General features: G+C 32.8%; 1 protein-coding gene across 1 annotated transcript; it reads right to left on the bottom strand.

The window, feature by feature from the left end:
• Positions 1-427: 427 nt before the first annotated feature.
• LOC109206082 (probable sulfate transporter 3.3) lies at positions 428-7,945 on the bottom strand. Its single transcript, XM_019368850.1, has 13 exons — positions 7,622-7,945; positions 7,449-7,497; positions 6,701-6,908; positions 5,307-5,478; positions 5,113-5,178; positions 4,331-4,444; positions 2,791-2,907; positions 2,132-2,258; positions 1,752-2,038; positions 1,465-1,655; positions 1,282-1,364; positions 795-871; positions 428-697 (listed from the first exon to the last, which is right to left on the bottom strand). Exons 1-13 carry the CDS (start codon positions 7,907-7,909, stop codon positions 539-541), a joined length of 1,938 nt encoding a protein of 645 aa, XP_019224395.1. The 5' UTR covers positions 7,910-7,945; the 3' UTR covers positions 428-538.
• Between the last annotated feature and the right edge of the window lie 8,915 nt (positions 7,946-16,860).

The raw sequence follows: 16,860 nt of genomic DNA, 5'->3' as shown, positions 1-16,860 counted from the left end.
AATTTGACTATAATTATATAGTCAGATGGAAGCCCCAGGCCAATGCTAAGTTTGTTTCCTTGTAACCTATAGGCCACGGATTTGAGCTGTAGAAGTAGCCACTAATACTTGCATTAGGGTAGGCTATCTACATCACACTCCTTAGGTGCGGCCATTCTCCGGACCTTGCGTAAATTCATTCATTGTTATCTCTTGCAAAAGATTCTCAATTTCATATTACTTAATTCATCTTATTAGAGCATGCTACTGTTTTCTTTGTAATGAACAAACATTTCAAGTGCTAATGCATATGCTAACTAGTCCCACCAAAAACAGAAGAAAAGGTTGCCATTCCTGCAATCTTTACTAGCAAAACAAAACAAGTTTACTTTGATGGATAATGATTTCTGAATATCAATCTTTACTATCACTGCATATTTTGTAAATCTAAGGAGAAAAATTATTGTTTCTATATGCTTTAATTAAATTCTTGATCAAACAGAATGAAATCTTTGAAGGTAAAAAAAGGGAAGAAAATTACAGTAGCTACTTCAGGCTATCATACATGAGCTGGTATTTGGTATTTAATTGTTGAGGAAAGTGAAGCTACTGCTTCTCCAACTGTTAAAAACAGACAATCTGGTCCCATCATATCATTTGTATCATCAGCTCTCTGTAGTTTTTCCAATACTTCTCCAATTGGATTCACCAACACAAGCTGTGGTTTAATTTGCAAAATAAGAACAGTTTATAATGAACAAACTAAATAAAATAAGATAAATGAAAAGAAGCAAAAAAAGATAAAGGTAACTTGCCTCAAGACTCTTCTTTTCAAGTACCATCCTTAGATCCTTAAACAATGAGATTCCACTTGTATCAATGGCACTCACAGCTGAATATTCAAAAAACAAATATGATCAACTCTCAATGTTCAATTTTCAGATAATGATGATGATACGAGTTAAGTTTGAAAGAAGTGAGGATCCATATCATCGCCCCAATTTTTTCAGGACTGATGTGTGTAGTTGTTGTTGTTCAATTTTCAGATCATGTATTAGAAAGAATAGATAAAAAAAAAGGGGGGGAGTGAGGGGGCTGGTCCGCTATAAAGCCTACCGGCCAAAAAGTCCTTAAGAACAGAAAGCCGACTAAAAGGCTAGTTACTGAAAGCATGACAAAGCTTTGCGACTATGCCATTCGTGGCGACTGTTGGCTTTGATTCCAGTGATCAAGCGAGCAAGCAAGCATTATCTGGGTAGATATTCTATGACTATATGGAGAATCATGTTTCAATCAACTTACCAGACAAATCAAGGACCACATATTTTAGCTCTGACTGCTTTTTGGTTTCTCCTGACTCATACTCTTCCATCCATCTTGAAATCCTATTGCAATTAAAAATAACAGATAATATTAAAACATCCAAAATAAATATGGAAAAACAAAAGGAAATAATAAAAGAAAGCAAAAGATGACTTTTTGTACCTTTCCTTGAGATAAGTTGTATTGGCAAAGTTAATTGGAGCTTCAATGCTTAAAATGAGGAAATCAGGTATACTCAAAGCTTCCTTATAATGATCTAAATTCCTATAAATTCTTGTACCAGGTATATTTCCTAACATCACTGTTTTTGGCCTTGTAATTTGCAGCAACACCTTAAATATTGATATTCCAACCTGAAATTCAATATTATAGAAAGTAAAATAAGTCAAAAACCATAGGTAGACTATAAAGGGAAAAAAAAAACAAAAATAGTGGAATTTTGAGCTTACTGCAATAGCAAGACCATCCTGGACAGAAATGAAAATGACTCCAAAGAATGCACATAACAAGACAATGAAATCGAATTTATCGATCTTCCAGATTTGATAAGCGGCTCTGATGTCGATTAGGCCAATGACAGCAGTAACGATGATCGCCCCGAGTATAACATTGGGTGTGTATTGGAATAATGGCATGAGAAACAGGAGTGTTACCATTATTGTCACAGCCATTACTATGTTTGAAACTGCTGTTTTGCTTCCTGCATTATGATTCACTGCTGACCGCGAAAACGATCCTGAAATGAGACAGTTTACATACATTTGCATTGAATTTAATTTCTTTTTGTCAAATTTAATGGATTAGAAGTGTTAAGGGAAGATTATAATACCTGTTGTGACATAGCAGGAAGTAGAGGAACCAACAATGTTCATTAATCCAATTGCAATCATCTCTTTGTTTCCATCCACTCGATAGTTTTTTAAAGCAGCAAAAGTCCTTCCAACTGCAATTCCTTCCTGTTTGAACACAATATATGCACAATTACAACATCTTATCTATGTCAAAATAGCACAGACTAGATATTTTTCGGGCTGATAATCGAAAAATAGTCAGCGTTTGCGAAGTTATTGAAAAATAGCCACTGTATTGCGAAAACACGGAAAGTTCCAGCATGATATGCGAGATAATGGAGTTCCTGCATATAAACTTCCAGTATATTATAATGGAACTGCAGCACATTATAAAATTCCAGCATATTATGCTGGAAGCTCATATGTAAAAAATTCAAACTCCAACATGCTATGCTGGAATATTTTCGAATTTTTAATAGTTTTTTGTTCAGATTTTATCTTTACATGAAAAATGGCTAAATTTCGATTATTTTAAAATTATGGCTATTTTTCAATTAGTAGTTGTAAATCTGGCTATTTTTTTAATTTCACCCATATTTATTTCTATTTAATTACATTTTGGGTTTTTAGTGGATAAAGAGTGTGTGTGACAAAATGAAGTTAAAGCACAAAAAGAGAGTTATTGGAATAAACTTACAGTGAGTGAAAGGATGCCAGTGACTATGCCTGTTTTAATTACAAGCCCCAAGTAGCTTCCGTGGAAGTGTAACATGTTCCATGAGACAGGGTTTAATCCTTTTTGTAGTTCTCCAATCTACCATAAGTAACAAAAATTTAATAATCGTCAAGGATAAAAAGTGTAGATACTATAGTGAAAAAAATAGAAATATATATATTTTTAGCCGCTCCTAAAAATAATAGTCGAAAAAATGTATATTATACATATTTTATATACTTTTTGGCTAGCAAAACTGACCATTTTTTTGTATTTTTCCCAAAAATAAAAAGAAATATATATTTTTTCCCACTCCTACATATAATAGCCAATAAAATATATTCTTGTATACATGCATATTATATACAAATAATATACATAGTTTATACACTTTTGGCTCGCAAATGCAATTAGCTCCTACCGACTGGCATTTTTATATGCCCAAAAATAAATTATTACGCGTTACACTTGACTAGCACTAGTTAAACATGTAGACACTTAGGCCTCATTTGTTTTTATTAAGATTAAGACGTCTGAATCTGAATACACATATGAATATCAAGATGTGTATTAAGATTAAGACATCTGAATCTGAATACACATCTGAATAGATTAAGATGTGTATTAAATCTGAATAGAAATAATTAAGATTGTTTGATTTTTAACATCTGAATGTACAGTAAACTTAAAATTCAAATGAAATAACTGATCTAATATTCTATCAATAAAATATATAGTTTTTAAAAATATGATAGTTGTTAGTGGTGATGGCTAATAGGTGAATGCCGACTAGAGGCGGTGGTTGGTGGTAGGTTTGGTTGATGATGGTGGTTCATGCTAGTAGCTAATAGCGATTGATAGTGGTGACGATTATGATTGAGGATGGTGGTGGTGGTTGATGATAGTTAATAATGACGGGTGGTGGTAATAGTTGTGATTGAGGAAGGTGGTGGGTTGGTGGTGGTAGGTTATAATGATGGGTAGTATCGGTTGGTTGTTGATGGTGAATGGGTGGTCAGTTGTGGTAGTTGAGGTGGATGAGTGTTGATTGTGGGGGAGAATGATGGTGGTCGGAGTGGTGGGGATAGTAGGTGGTGATGGTCGATAATGGTGGCGGCTATGATTGAGGATGATGGTGGCGTGGTGGTGGTGGCGGCGGCGGCATGGTGGTAGTTGATAATGATAGGCGGTGGCGGCAGTTAATAGTGAATATGTGATAGCATCTTAATGAAATTAAGTCTTTGTTATAGATCTTAATCATACAGACCTATGCAGACCCATTAAGTGGTTGTAAAGTAAAAAAAACAAATACACTTAATGATTAAGATCTGAATAATTAAGATTCAGACTTTAAAACAAACGCATTTAATGTCTGAGATCTGCATGATTAAGATTCAGACCTCCCTTAAATGCAAACAAATGAGGCCTTAGTTAGCCTAAGACGTCTAACTTAATATGGTCTATTTTAGTTATATTGACAACCATTATTGATATAGTGAATTTATTCTTTAGAGAAACTTACAACACTGATGCCATGCTTATGAGCTTTTAGTGCAAAGACCAGCAGTGTAGAGATAACCACTGATAGAAGAGGAGCTCCAGCTGAAATCCAAAATAATTTTGGCTTTCTTATGCTCTGCATTACACAAGTATGGCATATATCATCAAGAGAAAGATACTATAAAATTTTCAAGAAATTACATATCGGTGAAGCCAGAAATTCCGTTAATTTAATATACATATATAAAAAGTAATTTCTTATACAGTACTATAATTTTTCGATGAAGGGTGTTCAACTGATCACTCTTCAATTGAGTTACTACATAGTAATAAGTAGGGGTGCCAAGATGGTCAAAAGAGAACAGTTAACCACCAATATTATCCACTAAAAAATGAGCTGGATAATGAACTTTTTAAAAACGGGTCAAATATGGATAAGAATCATATTATCCATTTAGAAAATGGATAACCAATGAGTAACCAATGAATAACCAATGAATTTAACTTTTTCATTTATAAAGTCTCAAATTGGGGGTTCCTCAAATTAGGGAGACTAAGAATTATCCGCCGGTTAACTCGTTTTTTGTCCGTATTAAATATGGGTCGGGTCGGATAATTGTTCCGTTTTTTTCATTACCCGTTCGACCCGAACCATATCCCGTATCCGACCCGACCCGCCCGTTTGCAACTCCTAGTAATAAGTGTGAATGCGATTTTTACTGTCCCTTTTCCCTTCTCCTCCCCTATCTTCCTACGTAATTCTCAGAAAGAATCCGCTGAAAACGGAAGAACAAAAATACTTACTATGTGTCTGGTCAATAGGAGGAAAACCAAGAAGCAAAATCCCATTAATATTGTTTGCCAAGACCACTGCACAAATACCACATAAACACAAATATTAATTATTCATCGAGTTTAACTTATATACACCGATGAATTAAATATTTTTACACTATTAGATCATTTAAATTATAAGAGTGAAAAAGGATTACACTAACCTCATTTGTCCTGTGGAAAACAGAACTAAGAACAGGGATTATTCCCATTTGTTTGGTAAAATTTGTAATACCAAGAAGACTCTTGAGTTGCTGTAGAGACACTATAATGGCAGCTCCAGCCATGAATCCAATCAGTGTTGCTTTTGAGAGAAAATCAATTATAAACCCAAGTCTGCAATTAAAGAAAATGAAAGCAAAAACTCATATATAAAATTAAATATTAGTTCAAAACCGATTATCTGTCCCTTAACCATTTCCGATTTTATTTTTGCTAGTATAGTACAAATAATGGGTAAAGAGGTCTTAAGAAGAAAACCATTTCAGTTTTTTTTTTTTTTTTTAATTTTAAGTACAGTCATTTATTACATGTTTTTCTTTTCAAATCAACCCTTACTAATTCAATTAGTGTAGTATTAATAAAGTAAATATAGAGAGGTAAATGGTAGTTTAAACAATATATTTACGATTAAGGTATTAATTCATTTTAAGTAATGTGCAAAAACTTTAAAAGATAAATAATATATGGACCCAAGGTATAACATATATACTTATCCCTCAATTTTGCTTTTTCAAGCTTCTACCTCCCTACTTAATGATATTTTTCTTTTTTTCGGACTGGGTGAGGTTAAGGGTTGAAAACAGAATAGGAAAGAGAGATTTTTCCAAACTTCTTGTTTCTCCTTTATCCTGTTTAATTTGGATATACCAACAGTGTATGATTATATATGCAAACAGTGTATCTTAATAGTATGTTATAATTATTTACTCTTTTAAACTTATTATATCAGATTTGTTATAAATAATCACCTATAGTTTTGGGTAACTTAATCTAATGGCATAAAATAACAATATTATGTCGTTGATCGGTACAACGAAGTTAAAGGGTGTGTTTGGTATGAAGAAAAATATTTTTCTTAATAAAAATTTCTTGAAAAATAAGTGGTTTTCTTACTTGTTTTCTGGTGTTTGGTTAGGCAGCACAAAATATTTTTGAAAAATATGTATAATTTAGGCAAATATTAGGGGAGACGAAATTGGTAAGGGCGGGGAAAGGTGGTAGGTCGGGGTTTAGGGCCCGGATTGCGAGGGTAGGGGTTGGGAGGGGGTGGTGGGGAGAGAGAGAGAGAGAGAGGTGGTGGGTGGGGTGGGGGTAGGGGTGAGGGTGAAGTGATGAGGGTGGGGATATGGTGGAGAAAGTTGAAAAAGAATTTTTGAAAATGTTTTCTTCTGTCGAGGAAGAGTTCATGAAAAAATATTTAAATCACCAAACATAAAAAATTAAAAAATATTCCTTCGCGCCAAACACACCCAAAGTCATTATATTTTTACCTTTTTTTAGGCCTGAGGGGGAAGGGGGAAGGTATAAAATAGAATAGGAAAGGGAATAAGATTACCTTAAAAAGCCTAAAGAAGCTTGGAAAAGGCCAGCAAAGAAAGTAGAAGAGAAAGCAAGTTGAAGAAATAAGATTGGATCTTTTGTAGGAGAAACCACTTCTCTAAGCATTGATCCAAGAACAAGTGATGCAATTGAAACTGGACCTACTGCTAGATCCCTTGAACTTCCTAGTACAGCATACACTAGGGGTGGAACAAAACTTGAATCTGCATGGCAAAAATAAAATAATAAATAATAAATAAAAGTGGAAATAATTGATTCACCCATGAAAAATTACTCATCTTAAACAACTCATTCTGTCCTAATTTATATGACATATTTTCCTTTTTAGTATATTTCAAAAAGAATATCACCTTTTTATATTTAAAAATAATTTAATTTTTAATATTTTATCCTACCCTACCGTTAATAAGATAATTTATAGCCATACAAATGTTAAGGTTTGTTAGATCACAAATTTTAAAAATCTTTATTTAATTTCTTTTAAAACTTTTTTTTATTTTCCATTCGGTGTTTGGTATCGCATTGGAGCCCGACTATATCTGGATTCGCGCCGTGTAGGTCCCCTTCGGGGGAAGCGCTCCTTATCAAGGATTTTTCCATACCAGGGTTCGAACCCGAGACCTCTGGTTAAGAGAAAAGCAGTCCTATCCACTGCATCATATTCTTTTTAAAACTTTATGTCAAGTCAAACAGTTGAATATAAATTGGGATGGAAGGAATACTAAAGAAAAAGAAATACTCACATAGACCAACAATGGGAGGTAAATTAGCTAGCTTTGCATAGCTAATTCCCTGCACAATAATAAATAAGAAGAAAAGAAATTAAAAGCGTATCAAATTTGCCATGTATAACAAAAATCTTACAAACTTAGAAACTTATATAGAAAACGATATTAATTAAAGAAAAAATATATACCTGAGGAATGGCTAAACTGGAAATGGTGAGACCAGAAACAATATCAGATTTGAGCAATTTGAAACTGTAATTAGGACCCCATTCTAATATTGGAAAAACATACTGAGCTCCAAGAATTAGTTTCTTTTTCAATGGCTGTCCTTTGAATTGTCTCAAAGGATCATCAGGAAAAAAAGTTTCTTTAAGCCTAGTTTTCAGTTTTTGCAAAGTTGTTTTATGTGGTGGAGGAGCAACTTTGTGAATTTCCATGGCTGACATCTCTATAGTTGTAGTGTCATTTTGTTCCATTATTTTGGCTAAAAATGCAAATGTTTCTGGTTTGTTTGTTTCAATGGAATTGTAATTTCTCCTACTATTTATGTTTGTGTTCCATTTGAAAAAAAAAAGAGACACGTTCAATCAACTTTCAAAAAGACAACTACAAAACAAACTAGTACTTGTCATTTGTCAACATGGTTTCTATACCATCTCAAGAAAAGATAAAAAAGAAAAGAAGGGTGAAAAATTTCTTGTGAAATATAACAATAAAAATGTTATAGCTATGTTGAATGATGACTTTTTTCTTGATTAACTTTGACTTGGCCTTTTTAAATGTATTTTGGACATAAAATCTAAGAGTAATAATAGGGTCTATAACAAACTAGGAGATATATTAATATTTTGACCAGAATTTGATTTACTATCCGAATAAGGAGAAAAAGAATTAAAGTTTGGTTAAAATTGGACAATTGGGGTGAGATTATGGGATAGGAAAGTAGTAGGAGAAAAAAGGAAAAAGAAAAGAGAGGATGGGTCAAAGGATAAAACTTAAAATTTCATGAAATAATTGGAGATTTTTGTAGAATATCATTAAATGGGAGGGTGCACTTCTCTAAAAAGTTATGAAATTTATGCAAAAATATATAGAAGGGTTAAAATCATAAATGAAGTATCAGAGTTGCAGAGGAATGGCTTTTCAGATAGAGGATACCAATTGATTATCGACAAAAGAAATTACTTGAATAAATATAAGTCAAATATTATTATCTAATTGCTTATCTTATTTGGAATTTCTATGTCTAAAAATCAATTACTAATTGTAACTTTTGTCAAACCAAAACGGTGTTGACGCTATACAAGTACACCGACAGATATTTATCAAAAGCATATTCTGTACCTTATATATATATATATATATATATATATATATATATATATATATATATATATATATATAGCTCACTTTTGCACGATACATTAATACTACATATAAAGAAAGCTAAGTTAGGTGTACTAAGATTATAGGACTGAAACCAAAATTTAAAGTTTATGGGTTCGGAATTTTAATATTTTAAGTTACTGATTGGAAACAAATAATTTGTATGTATGCAATAAATTTCTTAAGATAAATATAGAATTTGGACCAAAGTTATTGGGTTCTACTAAACCGATAAACTCTGTGCTAGCTCCGCCCTCGTCTAAGATGGTAGCAACAAATAAAATTGAAGCACAGTAACTATACGAAAGTAATCTAATTAAAGTGTATGCAGGTTGCAATAAAGGTTTTTAACAATGTCAATATTTGCTGCTTTAAGATGTAGCAGACTGAACTCCACCTCAAACTTTCATAGGAATGGGATTGGTTAGTGTTACGGGGCCAATTTCTTTCACAAATGGCACTGCACGGCAGCAGCCTGACACTAGCCACTCAGTCTTACTTATTTTCTCTCACAATTTAGGACTTAAAATATTTTCAGACTTGCAAGCAATTACGGGTAAAACACCTAACCTTTTATATTGAGAAAATATCACTTTATACCCATTAATTCAAAACTATTTACCCTTTAATATCCATGCCCAAACTATTTACTACTCCTATCCATGCCGTCCAAACTATTTACCTGCTAATTCCAGCCGCTGCTAGTCACTACCAACAACAGATCAATTCTTGTGGACATCGATTGCAGCATTAATTCTTGAATGCATGAAAATACTACTGTACTATTTTGATAAAGTTTGCGTATGCTTATGCGACCAAGAACTGAAGCATTGATTTGCCCTATTCTCTCATCCGTTCGCACTGAAAATTGAAATAACTTCAAGCCTTCGTTGTTTTAGCACTGCAAACAAGTTTTCAACACTAAAATACAGGGCACAATTCAACAACTAGATCATAGGAAGAATAGATCAATTTTTGAAACTCCATATGAATGAGTTCAAAATGCCAGATCTGATTTTTTATAGTGTTTTACTGTTGAAATTCGTTAGTTATTGTTCTTTGATGTGTAGATTGTACCATTGATGCTGGCTTTTGGATATTTATTGTACAAAAATTTAAATCCACCATTGAAGGACCTTGAAGCTTGAAACTCATAACTTGGTTTATTTGAGTTTTTAATTATTTTGATCCGATCCTGTATGGGTTTGTTTGGAAAGTTGATTGGAGGTTGTAGCTAAAGTTTTAGTCAATTTGGTGGAGATTTTGTAGTAGATTTTAGAAATTTGGGTTGAAATATAGTTGAACCAGAGAAGAAGACGAATTTGTATTGTATACCCAAATAGTATACAAATATACCATTTTAGTATACAATTCATTCCAACTATATACCCTATTAGTATAGCTATATACTATATTGGTATCATATGCTAGTTGAATCATTTTTTGGTTGTATTAGCTGCATTTAATTGGTACAATATTTGATTTTTTTTAATAATAGTAATATAGTATAATATCTTGAAATACCTTATTATATTGATATGTGGTACACTATTTTTTTTCCTCTTTATGCGTGTGTGTTATGTAGTAGTAGTATAGTCATATAGTTGCAGGAAATTAACTAGTAAAACTGTATACCATATGTTGGTATAGTTATATGCCATATTGGTATCATATGGTAGTTTGAACATTGTTTTAGTTGTTTTAGCTGCATTTTATGTGAATTCTATTATGAAATTATTTATATGAACATGAGTTGCAATGCTGGAATTTTTGTGTGCCGATGGACATAAATTATGTGTATTATGTAATAGTTTTTATAGTTATAGGCAATTGTTGGAACGACCCCATACAACTATATACCCTCTTAGTATACGAAATGAGCAAGTTGTTTTGCGAATATTTAGCTTGCAATACGAGCATGTAATTTTCTCATACTTTTATTGCGTCCTTTAATGTTTTGGTACAGTAGTATAGTCGCAGATAGTTGTAGCAATATTCTAGAGAAATCATATGCTCTGTTGGTATACATATATACCATATTGGTATCACATGGTACTAGAAGTCTTTTTTGCTACTTATACTTTTTTTGCATTTTTCAATATTTTATTATTAATTTTATTCTAACTAGTATATATGGAGATTTGGTTGCCATAGATTATGTTTTCTTACTCTATAACTGGTTGTATGACTGCTAATGGTAGAGTATGTACTGATATTTATAGGGAAGGAGATCAAGGTCTGCATGATAATCATGTGTTGATTCTTTGAATCTGATTATGGTGCTCAGCAGCAATCAATGTGATATTCAGTGAATTAGATCAAGTGACAACTGATATTATTTCAGTTTAATAATTGAATTTAAAAAATGAGAAAGAAAAGGCATAGTGTACTAGTTATATTAAAAAAAAGGTGAACAAATTTTTACTATATCAATTTTTTTCCTTATTGTATATAAAAAAGAATAATAAAAAATAGTGAAAACGGTATTAGATTATGAAGAGAAAAGAATATAAAAAAAAGAAGTTAAATGAAATTAGAAAAGGAAAAAAGAAAAAAAATAAGAAGAAAACGAGCAAAAAGAAAAGGAGAAAAGAAAAAAAAAAGAAAAAAAAGAAGAAAAGAAGCATAGAAATAAAAAAGAATTGGAGAATAAAGAAAAAATTCCCCACAAAAACTACTATGGGTAGGAAATATAATTAGTTTATGGGTAGAAAAATAAATGGGTAGACAAGGGTAAATAGTTTTGTTTTTGTGGGTAACTGTGTCATTCTCCCTTTATTATTCTCGCATAATATACGAAGGACTCACGTTGGAAGTAAGGGTGGAAAGTGGGCTAGGCCGGGCTCCAAACGGGCCAAACGGGCCGGTCCCGGTCCGGGCTAAACGTGCTTTTTGTAAGAACCGGCCGGGGATCAGGCCCACTAACTCATGGTACCGGGCTAAATGGACGGGGTCCGCGGTCCAAATGGGCTAAATGGGTCTAATGGTTAAGCAGTAATTTTTTTTAAATAAAATAGAACTTAGAGACAAAAAGATGTTAAAAAGACATCTAAGACAATGCCTTGTAATTTTATTATAGAATCGTGATCTAATTTTTTAATTCAAATTTAAAGACCAAATATTGTAAAAAAATATTCAAAGTAATGCCTTGTTGTTATAAATAGAATTGTATATATGGTAAGTGTCTATATTTAGAGAGATTCTAGGGTTCATTGCTTGGTGGCTAAGTCACCCTCTCCCTATAAATAGAGAGTTTTATTCTATTGTAATTCATCCAATATCAATAAGAATTCTCTCTCTCTACTTTTCTCTACAATACTCTTGTTCTTCATTTATTGTTTTATAACACGTTATCAACACGAGACTCTATCCAATTGAGTAGAAGCTTTGGGAGTGAGCATAATGATTGTCAATTGTTCCATGAACTTGCTTCGTGATTAAATTTTGGATTTAAGGTATGTATTTTACCGTGTATTTCTCTTTTATTCTATAATTTGATTTTAAATACAAACAAAGAAAATAAATTTTGATTTTCACTCTAACGGAGTTAGTAAGAAATTATAACCACTCGAAGTGGTAATTCTATGTCTTGCTATGATCAAAGTCATGTATGATCGTGAGCACAAGAAGTGGAAACCCGTCCCATTGAATTTTCTTCATTCTCATTCCCTTAAGAGAATGTGGTAGCAATATATGATAAGTCTGAAAGAAGACAAAATTATTACCGTGAAGGTATCAATGGATGTGGACATGGTAATAGACGAAATTATAATCGTCATCATTGTGATAATGAGAATAATAAGGATTCTCAAAATAATCCTTCACTCTGTGAAAGTAATATTTGTCATCGATTTGACATGAGATTTGTAAAGCACATATAAATGATTATGGTCCATTCATGATGTGAATGTGGCAACATGTGATTTATTAATAAATATTCATTTTTGGAAGAATATGAACGTGCTAGTGGTAGTGAATATACCACACTCACCTCAAGAAGGAGGTTTGAGATGATATAAGAAAATAATATCATTATTATGGCATAAATGGTCACCGGTCACGTACTTATTGTAGGCCAAAATATTTTAGCATTGTGATTATTAAAAGACAACGGTAATGCAAGAAACAGATCTTGCATATAACTTTGACCATAACCATGATGGTATGACTTTCTCTTTAAAAGAGATATTCACCATATGGATGTTGATGAATATGTGGTACTACAAAATTAATTGAGAACTCTGCAAGAGCCAATTATACTATTTGGGAGAAACACAATTGATTACCAATAAGGTATTGTGTTGTAGTAAGTCTCAAAAAAACTTATTCAGTTTCCAAAGTATACGCGAAAGCGGTTGATTATATTGAGACTATAAATAAAGGAAAGATTTAATATCTTCTATTACTACAACTTGTAGCGGGGTAATTTGTATGTGAAAAACTACCCGCTTTATTCTCCAGTTTGTACTACACAAACAAAAGAATGCCACAATAAAGAGAAGTTTATTGATATAAAAATCATATCATAATAAACTTGGAGTTTATCGATAATTGCACACGTCATGGTGTAAATCTGAGCATAATGTTGGTAATTGGTTTACCTATATCAATTTAAGTATGATGTGCAAAAATAAAGAGAATTCACATGGGTAAATATTAAAGAACTAGATCTTTACGGATTCTCTTATGTTGCATGTTCTCATTAATTAATATACCAACTAAAATTGGGATTGAATCCCATGAATGCTGGAAATATCAAAGGTGAATATAGGCCCATTCACCTGCCATGTATACCACATAAGATGCATCTATGAGATGGTTACATGTTCAAATATGATTGACGCGCAACCTGGGGTGTGCGAGGTAACTTGCTCAATAATTTAATTTCGAGCATAATTTCCAGATTTTCTATTCACGAAGTTCATCTTGATAAGTTGGTTTACATCATAGTTGGTTTAGCAAAATAATTTATTGAGTGACTCCACTTAATAGCTAAACTATTGCTTATGAGAACAAAGTTATCTATATCAGTTTGATATAGGTTATATACGAAAGTATATTACATTCTCCCCTCACAAGTGGTTTCAGGGTCAGGAACCAAATAATTCCATCTTATTATTATTGATGTGCGGTGTATATTTTGATTAACACCATAACGCACAAAGGGGGATTCTCAAAGTTGAGGTAACAAGTTAGTTTTTCTAACATGAGGGGGAGACATGATAAACAGTTGAGAAAAAGTTACGTGGAATGAATTATCATTTGTACATCTAGATTCTCGAATAAGATAATATGAACTTGAAGTTCATAAAAGGATAATTCATTTGAAATATATTGCGAAGCATGCTAGACGCATTTGCTGGCCCAAAGAAAGTAACTATATTCTCATTGTAAATGCTCCTATTAAGTCCTAGAAGGACAAAGTCTATGGTACGCTTGAAGCGTATAGACAAATCAGTTTCAAATAAACTTCTTGATAAAGAAGATGAGCAAATAATCAAAATGATCATAATAAAGGAGAGAAGTGATCTAGAAGATCACATGACATAATACTTCATAAAATCTTAAGAGAGGTTTAGGTACCAGAAATGAATGAAGAGATCTTTATGTTATGTCTTTATTAAAAATGTTGAAACTGATATAAAATGTTCGTTGACAACATCTATGATACCACTAAATATATATGAGGATCTTAAATCTGGAGAAACAATTTCAAATAGAATTGATTTTATATGAAAGACATGTAGTTCAAACACTTGAAAGAATAAAGTCAATGGTATGTGCAATCAGTTTTGGATATCTTATATGTCTAGCATGACATGAAACCTGGTATGCATCTAAAGTCTATTATATGGCTTATATGACTTACCAATCCCTGAAGGATTTAAATTGCTTAAAGCATATAGAATTCATGGTCATGAAGTACTACATCCTCAGTGCAATTTGTGCACAAATGTATCTTGCTATAACTATATGCATGATAATATGATAGCAAGAGTTTTCACCTCTATGTGAAGATATTGAACTGACGATTCCAACAAGATCATATGAAGACAATACATCTATTAGGGATGATGATTTCAAGGTGAAACAAATACATCCAAGTTAGTATGGCTGATTTGTTTATCAAATCTCTACCAAAGATCTTTTGAAGATGGTGCACAAGATTGGAATGCAAATGCTTAAGGATGTGAATTGATGCTCTCATCAGGGGGAGTTAATACGCATTGTACTCTTTTTCCCTTACAAGGTTTTGTCCCACTGGGTTTTCCTTACAAGGTTTTTAACGAGGCAACCAAAAGGCGTATTGTTAGATATGTGTACTCTTTTTCCTTCTCTAGATTTTTTTCACACTGGGTTTTATTTTAGTTAAGGTTTTAACGAGGGACATTATCTGTTGAATAGACATTCAAGGGAGAGTGTTTTAAATCGAATTATATTTATGGTGAATGTCTATATTTAGAGAGATTCTAGGGTTCATTGCTTGGTGTCTAAGTCACCATCTCCCTATAAATAGAGGGTTTTGTTCTATTGTAATTCATCCAATATCGATAAGAATTCTCTCTCTCTACTTTTCTCTGCAATACTCTTGTTCTTCATTTATTGTTTTATAACACTTGTAATTTTATTATAGAAATAAAAAATATAAATATCTTTCTTAGTCTTCCTCCCCCCTATAGAATGAGCACAACAAGGTGCTAGTACCGCCATTGAGAAGAAAAAGGAGCTAATCAAGAATTGCCAAAATACAAGTTACATACTAATTTTTGTTCATACAAGTTTCATGCTATCTCTTACAAACTTCATATATCTTTCAAGGTTCGGAGGAAGTTCCGTTGGTGGTGGCGGAAAAGTAGCTTGTTCTTCGCCTCTTCCATTGTCGAAAAAAGCAGTATCCTCAGCAAGTTCAGCTAGCATTTCTTCATAAGCTTCGTTTACCTCTGGTTGTAATTCAGCGGGTGCAAAAATTCACTGGGTGTAATATTATGAAAAAATTCAGTGTCGCTAAATTGTAATAAACTATTATCGGTATCAAGAATAACAGGTGTAGGACGGCTACGGAGTTTGGTTCGGGGAGCCAGGGTTAGGGGAGGAGGAACAATAGCACCATTAGATTCGCTAGTCTTGGATTTTCCCTTATTCTTACTTTTACCAAAAATATTTCTTAAGGAAGACATCTTAATCAATCAAGTAATAGGAACTAACTAACAAATAAAACTATAATATTATGACTTAAGAGTTGAAACGAGTTTACCGAATTGATGAACAACTTATTGAAAATTGATTATCGTTGAAGACTGGAAGACTCCAATTCACCAACTTCACAATTTTTTTACAAATTGTAACAACCTTAATATTTTTTAACTATTTTTTAAAATAAAATAAGCAATAATAGCAACCTCACAATTTATTCACTATTCTTTTTTGAAAAAGTAAATAATTGTAGCAAGTATAGAAGAAAATTAAAGAGAGATTTTGATAGATTGATATAGATTTTGTAAGAAAAATAAAAGAATGAGGGGGTATTTACAGTAAAAAATAGGAAAAAAAGTGTAATAATAAAAAGTGTGGGGTTAAAAATTAGTTGGGGGGTTAAATGGTTATTTTTTAAATACCCAATGGCTATTTTTTAAACACCCAACGACTACTTTTTTCAAAAGCCAAACGGCTCTTTTTTTTTGTTAAAAATATATCCGTTGGGCCAGCCAAGGGACCGGTCTCGGTCCTTTGGTGGGCCAAATGGGCCAGGTCCTAACGGTTCCTTGCTAAAAATTGGCGTACGAGACACGATCCCACCTCTCGGGAGCCAAACGGTCCAAGCCCGCCCGCGGTCCCGAGCCGGTCCCAGTCCCGGCCCTGGCCCAGTTGCCAGCCTTAGTATGAAGGCTCACAATATGCTATTTGCCTTAGCCAACGAAATACACATACATAAAGGGGGCTGCCAATGGTAGTTACAAGAAGCAGTTATATGGGTTGTGTCTGACAAGTTCTAAGATCTATAAACAAGTAAAACACTTAGCAACTATCTGAAGATAATTCC

Source organism: Nicotiana attenuata, unplaced genomic scaffold (assembly GCF_001879085.1).
Source record: "Nicotiana attenuata strain UT unplaced genomic scaffold, NIATTr2, whole genome shotgun sequence".
Taxonomy (NCBI): domain Eukaryota; kingdom Viridiplantae; phylum Streptophyta; class Magnoliopsida; order Solanales; family Solanaceae; genus Nicotiana; species Nicotiana attenuata.
Note: the sequence above shows the minus strand (reverse complement) of the source record. Positions and strands in the feature narration are given on the sequence as shown.

What these genes read in the sequence shown, in the direction of transcription:
- LOC109206082 (XM_019368850.1), bottom strand. Translation starts at nt 7,909, where the DNA reads ATGGAACAAAATGACACTACAACTATAGAGATGTCAGCCATGGAAATT. An exon ending in ACCTCCCATTGTTGGTCTAT is followed by an intron (nt 6,909 to 7,448) that starts GTGAGTATTTCT and finishes TTTGCCATGCAG; the next exon opens with ATTCAAGTTTTGTTCCACCC. An exon ending in TTCCTGCTATGTCACAACAG is followed by an intron (nt 2,039 to 2,131) that starts GTATTATAATCT and finishes GTCTCATTTCAG; the next exon opens with GATCGTTTTCGCGGTCAGCA.